The sequence below is a fragment of the Elephas maximus genome, chromosome 1 (assembly GCF_024166365.1).
Source record: "Elephas maximus indicus isolate mEleMax1 chromosome 1, mEleMax1 primary haplotype, whole genome shotgun sequence".
Taxonomy (NCBI): Eukaryota; Metazoa; Chordata; class Mammalia; order Proboscidea; family Elephantidae; genus Elephas; species Elephas maximus.
Genome location: NC_064819.1, coordinates 98,272,418 through 98,285,246, shown reverse-complemented (window position 1 = coordinate 98,285,246; position 12,829 = coordinate 98,272,418). Strand labels below are relative to the sequence as shown.

Below are 12,829 nucleotides of genomic sequence, written 5' to 3'. Positions count from 1 at the left end.
TCAGCATGTACTAACCCCCAGACCCCACTCTGCTTACCGCACATGAGTCCTCTCCTACAGTTCCAGCTTGTTGCTGGTCCCTGGGTTCGAGTGGCCCTGCGTTGAAGTGGGCTGTAGTTTCCTCTCTGGGACCCTGCGTTGAAGCGGGCTGTAGTTTCCTCTCTGGGACCTGTGAGCACTAAATTCTATTTGTTTTCTGGCCTTCCTGTCTCAGTCTCATTTTTTCATGCAGCAGCTGACCATCCAAGATACCAACAGACTCCTTTGGGTCAAAAGTAAAACATTAGCTAAGGAGGGGAACCTCAGCCTCTTGTGGGGGTGATAAAAACTGGCAGTGAATGACAGGGGTTTGGTTGTGGAGGTCCTGCATACCATTCGCGGCCCAGGGAGAGGTGCCTCCTCCAGGGCCTTCTGCCATGCCTGGCCCCCTCGCACTCTCACCCTGATTTGTGGTATCCTTTTCAGAGCTCGTGTATTCTTTTTTCCCCATCACACCCCAACTCTCTCTGCAGGGTAGGGATGGCATCTCAGCACCCCTGCAGAAGCCCCACAATTCCTTGCAGACTGACAAGTGGCAAGCAGAGCAGGAGAGGGGGAGGAACAGGCAGCTCCCACAAGCCAAAACTGATCCTCCCCAGCCAGCACCCCAGTCTGCTTTGCCCAACCAAGTTTCCCCTCTGTACACCAGATATGGAGGGGGAGGAGCCCAATCTGCCCCCAGGAAAAACACATGAAGGATCCAGTCAGTTTAAAGTCAACTCTTAAATATTTAATTCCCATTTAAAGTTCCGTCAGTCTGTATACACTATTTATATTAAAAACACAGGAAGCTGGGGGCTCCTAGCAAAAATATACATTTCAATTTTGGAGATTGTTCAGACACTGAGAAGAGCTGTATCCTCAGCACCAGACCCGGGTCGGGGTCGGTGCATGGGGGGAGGTCAGGTCAGGCACAGCATCTCTCCCTTTAACAGCAGTGGCCCAAAAGGGAGCACGCTGACACCCCGAACACAATCCCTGGTCAGTGAGGCTGTGGGGGTGTGGGGAGAAGGGAAGAATCTGACCAGTAGAGAGCAATCCTGGGACCTGGGAAAGCCAAAGCATGGGCAGGGGCGGGTGCTGGGGCTCGTCCTCTCTCCTGGGCATTTCCTGCCTCGAATGCAGTCAGGCTAAAAGGTCCCATGGGAAGGAGGGCCAGATAGGAACCAGGAAGCCTGTCCAGGGACAGACATGGGAATGGGGAATCAGGAGCCCTAACTCTCCCACCAGCTCTTTCTGGGACCCTAGCTACTCCCTCACTCTCCCACCCCATAGGCCAGTTTCCTCACTGATCTCCTGCTCAGACCCCCCACTTCAGGCTGCACTTCAGGCCCTCCTCTGAGGCTAGCATACTTTCACCTGGGGGAGTGGGACCCGGCAAGGTCACCAGTGACTAGAGCGTGCAGGGAGAGGTCCAGGTGACTAGCTGTGTGTGTATGGGCAGCGGGGAGAAGTGAGGGAGAGGGCAGCAGAGCTGCAGGGACAAAAAGCTGTCAGAATAAGCAGGACAAGTTTATCCCCTGTGAACAGGTGCTAGGCTGACTCAGCAGGACGCCCCTATCCCCCAGAGATCTGGCCCAGCCCTGACAACAGGGGGCACAGCTCTGCCCATCGGTCTGCAGGCCCCTCTGGGTCCTCATCTGCCTTGGGAGGGGAGTGTGCAGGGTGCCAAAGCTGCAGGTAAAGTGATTTCAGTGCTTGCGGTGTGTGCTGGAGTGGCAGCTCCAGGGAGTGTGTGGGGAGGTGTGGGGCGTGTGCTTCTCCTCAGCTGAAGCGAGTGCCAGTGTCTCCAAGCTAAGGAAAGGGATGGTCCTGCTTTGAGGCCAGGCCCCAGCCCTGGATGAGGACCTGGGAGCTGCGGTGCTTACGCAATGCAGGCAGGACTAACGGCTGCTCCAGAGTAGAGGAGTGTGGGTGCTGATGGAAGGCCTACCCCACACTGTCCCTGGCCCTCAGACCCCAAGTCCTGGGTCAGGATTAAGTGTACTGCTCCCTCCTTTCCCCACCAGCCTTCACCTTCTCCCTTAGGCCTGCTCCTTGTCAATGGGGACATAGGGGGACCCCACCTGGAGGGTACCCCGCCTCCTTCCAGGCTAAGGCTGAGGGGTTCCCCCCAGCAGCCAGCGCAGAGGGCCATCAGCAACACTGGCCTGGAAGACCAGTGCAAAGAAGAACAAAAAGGATGTTGGGTGTCGTGGGCTGCAGTGCACTGTGGGAGTGGGGTGGGTGGGTCAGGGACTGCCAGGCTCATCCTTGGGAGGGCAGTGACAGTCTGGGGGAGGCATCCTGGCTCTCGACCCAGGCCCCCCTCCACCCAGTGTCCTTCACAGTGGGGACCTGCTGACTACAGGCTTCTGCGTAGTCAGCCCAGGCCTTGCTTGGCTTCCCCAGGAAGCCAGGCCCAGGCTGCTTAGTGTTTCTTTGGATGGCTCCAGCCGTTGGCTCCGAAGCCAGGAGCCAGAATGAGGCCCAGCCCTGCAGGCACACTGATGGGGCAGAGGGAAGGCCCCACATCTCTGCTCCTGAGAAAAGGGGGGCAGAAGCAGAGGTCCTGTTCTATGCTGCTGGTGAAATAATACGAACGGTTTCCCAGAAAAAGAAAGAAGGACAGATGTGGGAATGGGCAATCAGAGGGGGACAGGTGAGGAAGGAGGAGGGAAACCTATACAGAGAAAAGAAGAAAAAGAGCAAGAGAAGTGTAAGCACAAAGAGGAATCAAGGAAGTTGGAGAGGGGCAAGACAGAAAGAAAGAATGAGGAGGTGAGTGAAAGAGAGACAGAATGAGAGTACAGGGAACAAGGGGCTGTGTGTCTGAGACCACGAGCAAGAGCTCACTGCTCCAGTCTGGTCCATACTGAGTGCCTAGGGCTGGTCAACGGCAAGTCACATGGAAAGTGCCTCTCCCACACTGTCTGCTCCCCTGGAGAGCCGTGGGGAGGCCCTGGGCACTGCGCCTCAGTACATGTCCTTGTAGATCTCCTGGAGCAGGGGGTGCAGCGAGGTCTCTGTCTCAGTCTTCTTGATGCACTGCATCATCTGGGCATGCTCAGTGACCAGCTGCCGCAGGTCAGCCATCTTTTGCAGCAGCTTGGGGAAGAGGTACTGGACGTCGGGGTGGTTGGCCTGCAGGTGGAACTCGAGGGCATGCAGAATGGTGTCCTGGATGGCCTCTACCTGTGACACGTTCATGAGGCCTGGCCGGTCTGTGGGGACACAGAGTGGAGTTGTGGGAGAACGCAGGCAACAGAGGGCCTCAGAAGGGCAGAGGGGCTCCCCAACTCCTATCCTGTGTGGGTGACTTGCCCTGGGGGACACGGTGACTGCCCCACTGAGTGCTCTAGTCCCTCTACCAGCCTTGGCCTACTTTTTTTTTTTTTTTTTTGCCCATAAAGGTTTTTTGTTTTCCTGATTAGGGAGCACAGTATTGTGGTTAAGAGACTCAATGCTTGGATTTCAATCCCATCTCTACCACTTTCTAGCTATGGGGCCATGGACAGATCACTTGGCCTCTCTGGGTTTCAGTTTCCTCATCTGTAAAATGGGGATAATAAAATTATCTCCTGCACAGTGTTTTTGTGAGGATCAAATGAGTTATATAACCTATGAAAAGAAAGGAGAACAGTGCCTGGCATGAAGTAAGTTCTATGCCACTGTTAGTTATCAGTTTTTATTATACTGATTGTATTAGAATTTGAAAAATACTAATAAAATACAGAAAACTTCACCAACACCCAGAAATAACCACTAAGATACCAATATAGCTTTTGGTATATTTCCTCTCAGTCTTTTTTCCACCTACATCTATGTAACAAGATTGAGCTGATGCTACATGTACAGTTAGTGCCTTGCATTTTCCACTGCCATCAGCATGTGGACATCTTCCCAACGCTGTCCAGGCTCAGGACTGGCACCCTGCAGTGAGGCAGCCCCAGATGGACTGGGTGCCCACCTGCCCCGCCCTTGCTCACCTCCACACAGGATGATGGCTGCGATGAATAGAGCCAGGTCACTGTCATCAAGTTCCAGGGCGTTGAACTTGACTGCAAACTCAAACTTGGGCTCAATGATGTCGCTGAAGGGCTTTCGGAGGCTGCGCAGGAACTCGCGGGTGACGAAGCCACTGCCATTGGCCACCAGCAGTCCGTCCTTGTTGACGATGGAGGCCAGCATGGCGAAGATGGCCTCGTGCACACCGTATTTGAGGAGGGTCACCTGGTCGTTGAGGAAGAGGTTGCCGAAGCTGGGGATGCTCTTGGCGAACTCAATGAGTTCGCGCACGGTCTCCACTGTGGTGCACTGGCAGCGGTAGAAGACGTGCACGCTGATCTCCTTGTAGGGCGGCAGGCTGTTCACCAGCTGCTTCCACACCAGGCCCTTCTCTGCCTGCCACAATGTCTCGATGTCGTGGATCACAAAGGGCTGAAAACCCAGGCCCTGTTAGATGCCAGGCCTGGGAGACCCCCGCCCCATGTGTTTCCCACACCCTTGCCTGTACCAGGAAGTTAAGGGAGGAGGAGGCCTGGTTCTCCCAAGAGGCAGCCAGGAGGCAGAGGGGCCCGGAGCCCGGGGTGCTGCCAAGCTGTGCAGTGACACTCACCGCCGTGTGGCTGGCCTTGCCGGTGAGGATGGCACGGGCCTTCTTTTTGGTCATGTTGAAGTTTTTCAGGTAGGCATTGTAGATGTGCTTGGAGAAGGCCTTCAGGTCAGCCACCTGTGAGTTGTGCCGACTCCCCTCACTTGCCGTCAGCCCCGCCACCAGCTTCCTCTTCTCCGCCTCTGGCATCCGGCCAAAGCGGATGGCTGCACAAGGATGGGGGACAGTCACCAAGGCGGCCCAGGCAGGGGCCTCTCCTCCAATCTTTTAAGCCCAGGGCCCTCAGAGTCAGGAAACTGGAAATCTTGAGGGTAGCCCCTCCAGAACGCAAGCTCCAGGAAGCAGGAACCTTCTGTGTTGTTTACACTGCCCGGCACATAGGGCCCTAACTCACGGAGTGGCTGGCAGGCAGCAGAACAGGGCGGTTAGGAAGATAGCCTATGGTGTCAAAGGCCCGTGTTCTGAGTTTCAGCTTGACAGCCAACTAGCTATGTGACTTTGGGTAGGCTCCTTTACCTTCTTTTTTTCACCAGAAGAATGGGGTTGATACTCCCTAAAACTCACTGGGTTGTTGGGACAATTAAATAAGAGTATTCACAGAGTAATGAAGAACTGTAGTTATTAGTAATGGAGGAGGGTACAAACGTGACCTCTCTCAGGGAAAGAGTGAGCAGACCCCGCACCAGGAATGGGGCTGGGGCAGATATAGGCTGAGGGGGAGGACCAAACCCCACACCTGTGCAACCCCAATCACCTAGGAAAAGCTGCAGAGGGCAGATTCAGGCCCTGCCACCCTCTAAGGTGCTAGATAGTTGAGGCATCAACGGGTAAAAGCTGGCAGAGAAGCTTACCTGCCCACAAAGACATTTAAACAAGAGGCTCTCTCTTGCCCTCTGTCTGTGTGTCTGGCTCAGAGGGTAAAAAGGAGGTGAGAGGGCTTTGCAATATCCTATCCTAGGGGTCTAAAGACCAGGGTCTGCTGGAGGCCTGGAGCACCAGGCAGGGAAGGCTGTGACTCCCGAGAATGGCTAGCCTCCAGGAAACTCCCAGTCTGGCTCTGGCAGCTGACACATGTGGTCAGTTACTGGTTCCTGCCTGCCCTTAACAACCAAGAAGGGCTGAGGGGATCCCTGGCCTTGGCAATGGCTTTTCAAACTGTGTTGGGTCATCTGAGGCAGGCCTGAGGTTCCGGGAGTGGTGTCCCCAACATCACGTGAGCTGGCATCAACTCCCAGTTCCCTTCCAGGCCAGAGAGGGTGAGTCTCAGGCACAGAGCGGGGGTGAAGGCCCCAGGACTGGGCTCTTGAGCTTCGCATGGTAGATGCTGGGCAGTCTGGGAAGTGGCAGGTCTTAGGCCAGCATGTGCTACATAAAAGCTTCAAGGCTCAGGGTCCAGAGAGGCAAAGCCATAGCCCCCTGGCCTGCTCTGGGAGCTCCCCAAACCTGACTTCAGGATGTGTGGAGCCAGCGGCCCCTGTCCTCGCCTGGCCGGCGCTCACCATTATGAGACATGCCCAGAGCTAGGCATTTCTGGAAGCGGCAGTACTGGCACTTGTTGCGGTTCTTCTTCTGGATCTTGCAGCTGCGCTCACACTTCTCGTACTCCAGCTTCATGCGGATCGTCCGGCGGAAGAAGCCCTGAGGGGCACAGGACATGGAAAAGCCATGAGGAGAGGGGAGAGGTTGAGAAGCCTGTTTGGCCCACTGGGTTATGACTTTGCACATAAAGATGAAAAAATTCCTGAAATTTACAAGTAATGGGAAGAAATTTTGGGAGGGAGAAGGAAAATAAGTGATGCCAGAACCTCTAAAATAAGTAAAATAACGTACCATACTTATTGTAAATGCCCAAAGAAGTCTAAAGTGTCTTGGTTAGTTTGGTAACATAAAATTGTATCATGGCTGACTTGGTTTGTATATAAGTTTACCTGGTTCTCTGTATTTTCTAGGTGGTGGTTTGATAAATAATTTGTACAATTCTGACAGATGTGCAGTTAAGAGGAAGAACCCAAAAACAGCCTGGAAAAAGAAACACATTTCCTTTCTTCCTCAAAGAGCTCTATTCAGGCCTCACTCTGTGCTGCCAGCCTTCTCAAGTTCGGCCCCCAGGGGGCGCCAACTGCCCAGAGAGCCCAGGTGAGTGGCTGGGTCAAGGCCAGGTGCCCAGTAGGGCAGGCTCGGACAAGGGAACCCCTCCTCTCCAGCAGGACCTAGAGCTGAGGATTAGAATGGGTCCAAGGGCCTGGCTACCTCCTGGGCAGGAATTCTGCTATGGGTACCTTTAAGGCCCAGCCCTGTGGTAGGGAAGGCCTTTGTTGTAGGTCACGTCCCCATGTAACCAAAGCCCTCTACAGTCCCCTACAGCCAGCCATGCCCCCATCTCTGTACCTTGCACCCCTCGCAGGCATGGACGCCATAGTGGAAGCCTGATGCCTTGTCCCCGCACACCCGGCACTCCATGTTGAGGCTGCCACCTGAGGCCCCATCACAGCCCATCTGCAGCTGGTCCAGCAGAGACGGTGGCGAGGAGCTCTGGGAGAGGTCTGTGGACACACAAGGACAGGCAGCATCTCACTCTGCAGGGCTCGGGAGCAGGTGGGGTGACCAGAAGAGCCATGTTTCTGAATCACACAGGCCTCTGAGAGCTGTGTGGCCTCAGGGAGTCATTAACCTTTCTGGGGATCAGTTTCTTCATATGCAAGGTGGGGTTAACTAACAACAGCTTTTCTGTGAGGACAGGCAAAAGATTTTGAAAGCATTTTCTTCAGAGCTTGACACACAGCAGGTGCTCAGTAAATGGCGGCTAGCATTAGAGGGTAAGTCAGAGCCTTCCTGGGCTAAACTCACTGTTGGGGAGGAGAGTGTGGGGGGAGGGGTTGAGGGGGGCAAGAGAGAGGAAGAAGACACAGAATGTCTTTAGACAGTCTTTGGGAAACGAGTCTCTTGGCTTGGAGACTGCCACTGTGTAGGCCTACATGGAGTTTTGTGGAAATTAAAGAAGTGAAGACAGAAACAGGACAGGCCACCCTCCTAGATCCCATTTGCCTTTAAAATCTAATACCACCACCCACCCCCGGCACCAGGCCCCCCACAAAAGCCATTTCCGCCCATCAGTGGCCACATTCTGAAATGGGCGGGGGGTGGGGGGTGGTGGTGGTGGTTAGGGCTCAGGGAGCTCAACTCCCTCATCTCACAGGAAAGAACATGAGGGCCTGACCAGGAAGCGACCTCAGCAGAGCCACCTCCTGAAGGAGGTGGACCCCAGACATGCTGTTTCCTAAAAATGGCCTGTCCAGTCCCAGTGCATAAGCTTCCTACCTTTAATCATTCCTAGGGTGTAAGCCCCGGCTCAGACCACAGACAGGGAGGGGGGCTCCCTCAGTGTCCCTGAGCCTTAGAAGGGGAAAGCTGTGCTCTGGAAGGGGGAAGCCTGCTTTACCTTTCTCAGTAGCCTGTGTCATCTGATACATTCTATGTGAGTCTACTTATTGTTGGGTGCCCCCCACTAGGACATAAGGGCCACAAGGGCCAGTATTTTGCATCACAGAGAACTGTGCACGTATCAGGCACTTGATGACTGTCTATGGAATGACTGAGTGCCTGGGAGGCAGTCCCGAAGCTGCCAGGCTGTCCTGGCCTCAGTCCCAACTGGCTAGCAGGCTGTGCAGACTCGCCACTCTGGGAGGCAATATACAGGGACAATAAACTCACATCACCAGTTGTTGGGGGAAATGAGATAACGTGGGAAAAACCCACCGTAGAGACCCGCACAGATGCTGGGGCAGGGAGGGCTTCTGGCACTTCCTCCTTTGATCTGCGTTGTCTGTATGCACTTCTTGCCATCAGTGTGGTTTTTGCGGCTCGCCTGTCAGCCTCCTCTGCTAGACTCAGAATGTCTCTAACTATGTTCTCATTACAGTTCAAAGCCCACCTCCACCACCGACCGGTCCACAGTAATCAATTGCCTTGGGTCTCTCCCATCTCATGGTGCCTTCCTTGCTCTCCCCGTGGCCCAGGATGCTTGGCAGGTGTCCGATCATTTGGCGCTGCTGGCAGTGCATGTGGCATGCCGCCCTCTCTGTTCATTCATTCAATAGACATTTGATGAGCACCTGCTGTGTGCAGGGCTGGACCCAGACCCTGCCCTCAAACAGCTGACCGCACAGGAGAGGTGGAATACTAGAACCCAAGGCAAGAACGGCAACGCCAGCAGAGGGACCGGGAGGGTGGTGAGGATTTAGAAAGAGCCATCACTCGTCCATGGGGCTGTCCAGGAAGGTGACTGCTCCCCTGTCTGGGCTCAAGGATGAGGGCTTTGGGCGGCTTCCAAGACTGCTTCTATGTGGTAAGAGTGTGGATGCAGGAGCCATGTGGCCTCAGTTCAAACCCTGGCCACCATGTCCTAACTAGTGTTACTGAAGTAAGAGCCAGGTGCCTTTGGCTCAAATCCCAGCTCTGGCCCCCTGGGCCTCAGTTCCCTCCTCTGTAAAATGAAATAAAATGGCGAGACAACAGTCTCTCTCTCAGAGAGTCAGGGTGAGGAGTAAAAGAACAGTAGGTGCTATATAAATGTCAACTGTTAGGATGATGTTTTTCAGAAAGCCACAGTTCTGTGGTTTCCAAGCTATGTGCCCTTCCCTGCTTCTGGCTGTTTGCTGCCCACCCCCAATCCCACTCCATAGAGCCCAAGGTGGGAGGACTCTGCATATGGGGCCGGGGGAGCCCCTGGAACAAGACCTACCCTCCTCTTACCTCTCCTGCCCTGCTGCAGACCCCTGGCTCAGGGGTGTCAGGACCAGGGGTAGCTGTAAAAGAAGCCAAGATGCCTGAGGGGTAGTGCCCGAGCCCACTGGCTATTTAAGACGCCCAGAGCTCTGGAGTGTAGGGAGAGACCACGGCGAGCCTCCCAGAGGGGCAGTGTGGGTGGTGCCCAGGGGCATCCCGCCAGTAGGTGGTGAACAGGCATAAGCTGTCCAATCCACCAGCAGGCAGGGATGCTCTGTGAGGGCACATGCAGGCCTGTCTACTTGAGGAAAAAATGAGAACACAAATACCTGACACACAGGCAGAGAGAGGTGGGGGCCGAGGGGCTGGTGTGGGTGGGAGTATTTGCAGCCACAAGAATGCATTCTGGGCTGCATGCATATGGGGGGTACTGAGGTGCTGGTAGTTTGGGGGTAGGGTTTCCTGAAATAAAGGTTCTATTTCTTCCTGGTCAGCCATCTGGCTTAAAGGTTTATCTCAAATCACATCCTACCCAAAAGTAAAGATGGCAGAATGCTCCCCATTTTGGGGACTAGGTTCTGGAGGTCCCACCCCATCTCCCATGAGCTCCTGGTAAGAGATGGTCGCAGGGGGGCACTGAGATCAAGTAGAAAACCAAGGTTTCCGAGCCCCTCAACCAAACCGGGAATCCCTCCTCTGGGCTCTCGTGCCCCTCACACATGCTGAGTGGAAGAGAGGCTGGATTTGCTGACCTCACAGAGTCCTCTCACCGAGCCTCAGCCTCTTCCTCCCCTCAGCCTCCTTCCACTGCTCTCAGGAAGTGCACTAACTCACCTGTTGAGCCATCACCCCACCCTGAGCCCTGCCTCAGAGTTTTCTCTTGAGCTACACTCTGCCCCCACTCTAGCCCCCACACATCTCCCAAGGGCCTACCTCCACTAGGAAGGGGAGGGGAACAGGAATCAGCACTTATCAGGCCCCTTCTAAATGTCAGGTATGTTACCGTTTTTATGCTTGTTATTACCATTTGTCTTTATCACCTTGGAAGACAGGATTTACCATTTTAAGATGAGGAAACTGAAGGTGAGGATGGTGGGACTGGAACTTGAACCTAAACCGGACTTGACTGCAAAGGCTCTGTGTTTGTACCAACAAGACCTCCTTTTTATCATATGCCTACTGTGCACCACAATCAATACCCATGGAAGCAGCAGTCAAGAAATCAAGCGATGCACTGCATTGGGCAAATCTGCTGCAAAAGACCTCTTTAAAGTTAAAAAGCAAAGATATCACCTTGAAGACTAAGGTGTGCCCGACCCAAGCCATGATGTTTTCAATTGCCTCATGTGCATGTGAAAGCTGGACAATGAATAAGGAAGACTGAAGAAGAGTTGATGCCTTTGAATTATGGTGTTGGCAAAGAATACTGAACATACCATGGACTGCCGAAAGAACAGGAAACCCTGGTGGCATAGTGGTTAAGTGCTACAGCTGCTAACCAAAGGGTCGGCAGTTCGAATCCGCCAGGCGCTCCTTGAAAAATCTGTGGGGCAGTTCTACTCTGTCCTATAGGGTCGCTATGAGTCGGAATCGACTCGACAGCACTGGGTTTGGTTTTTGGTTTTGGCCAAAAGAACAAACAAATCTGTCTTGGAAGAAGTACAGCCAGAGTGTTCCTTAGAAGCAAGGATGGCAAGACTTGTCTCACATACTTTGGGCATGTTACCAGGAAGGACCAGCCCCTGAAGAAGGACTTGGTAAAGTAGAGGGTCAGCGGAAAAAAGGAAGGCCCTCAATGAGATGGATTGACACAGTGGCTACAACAATGGGCTCATGCATAACAACAATTGTGAGGATGGCGCAGGACCCAGCAGTGTTTTGTTCTGTCGTGCACAGGGTCGCTGTGAGTCAGAGCCCACTTGACGGCACCTAACAACACTGTGCACCAGGCACTCTACTGGAAACTTTACACCCGTATGTCAGTCATGTAAACCTTAAAACAACCTTTCAAGCAGGTCTTCTTACCTCCTTCTACAGGTGAGGAAACTGTACCTGAGAGATGTTAAGTAACTCGTTGACAGTAGCAGAACAAGAATTATAACCTAGAACCTCCCAATTGTTGGAGCGGAGTGCTTAACCTTGGCACTGTACTACCTCCCCTATATAGACACATGGTCATTGCTACTAATCAATAATTGGTTACGATAAACAACAACCAGACGCAGTCACTGCTGAGGACGATACAGTTATCATTGGCCAAAGGCAATGACCGCTTTGTTTACAGTCAGTGTAAACACTAGCCTCTTCACCCAGAGAGTGACGTATGAGTTGCGCCATCTTTGATTACAAGTTCAGCAAATAGACACTATTGGCCTTACTCACATAATGTTTGTGTGCTTGAGTGTTCTCCTGCATATCTTGTCTCCATCGCTGCAAGTATGTGGTTGTCATAGCTGTGAGGGCAGCCTGTTTGCAGGGCCCCATAGGTAAATGGGCCCCATAGCTTTTAGCCTTTTATGTCAGGACAAATTCTACAGGAATCTGGCGCTGGGTTACCAAGCAACCTCCTTCCTTCTGCTATCCCACTGGCATGGACTGTGGGCTGCTCAGGGCACGTATTCACCATTGTCCAGCACTGCACTGTCACCTCTGGCACAGTGCCTGGCCCAGCCTGGGCCCCACCAAGTGCTCACTGAGGGAGAGGAGGCACCCAGACCAGGAGGAAGGTCACTTTATCTTCCTCAGCACCTCCCTAAGACTCTTGACCTCTTTCTTGTGTGTGGTTGGGATATATGTCACTGAAGCAGGAGAAGAGGGTGGGGTGGGGTGTGAGCACTAGCTCCTGCTGCCTGCTGCCTCTAACCAGCTGGGAACCCCAGGCAAGTGAGTCTCTCATAACCTTGGTTTCCTCATTGCTGAGTGCTAACGGGGAGGCCTGGCCTGCCTGCCTCCCGAGGGTGAGGAAGAAGTACGTGGCAGGCAGCGAGTTCTGTTCAGAGATACAGAGTCAATGCAGAGCCTCTGGAGGGCTAGAGAGGAAGCAAACTGGGCAGCTGTTCCGCTGTTTCAGGGCTTGAGGTTGCATCCCTGTCCTACGGGTCTCTAGGAGACCTGGTGGCAGTGACGGTTAAGCACGTGGCTGCTAACCAAAAGTTGGAGGTTCAAACCCACCCAGTGGCTCTATGGGAGAAAGATATGGCGATCTGCTTCTATAAAGATCATAGCCAAGAAAATCCTATGGAGCAGCTCTAGTCTATCACACAGAGTCATCACTGAGTCAGAAATGACTCAATGGCACCTAACAACAACAAGGGGACACTGGAGGCCAAAGTCATACTCGGGCTGGAGGGCAGAGCAGAGAACCAGTATGTCAGGTGCCACCCATTTACTCCTCACACCAGCCCTCAGGTGGGCAGAGTGCACCTTTTAAAGGTGAAGAGGCTGAAGCTTGAAGAGGTGCAGGCACCTGTG

General features: G+C 53.6%; 1 protein-coding gene across 8 annotated transcripts in view; it reads right to left on the bottom strand.

Annotated features, from left to right (window-relative positions):
* Positions 1–225: 225 nt before the first annotated feature.
* Positions 226–12,829, bottom strand: part of PPARD (peroxisome proliferator activated receptor delta) — an 80,118-nt gene continuing 67,514 nt past the window's right edge. For all 8 annotated transcript variants that reach the window (XM_049892113.1, XM_049892377.1, XM_049892292.1 and 5 more), the window contains 5 exons: positions 7,022–7,176; positions 6,133–6,271; positions 4,637–4,839; positions 4,008–4,458; positions 226–3,242 (listed from right to left, as the gene is read on the bottom strand). In XM_049892113.1, coding sequence (XP_049748070.1) covers positions 2,995–3,242; positions 4,008–4,458; positions 4,637–4,839; positions 6,133–6,271; positions 7,022–7,176 — 1,196 coding nt within the window. In that variant the 3' untranslated portion in view covers positions 226–2,994. The remainder of the gene's footprint in view (positions 3,243–4,007; positions 4,459–4,636; positions 4,840–6,132; positions 6,272–7,021; positions 7,177–12,829) is intronic.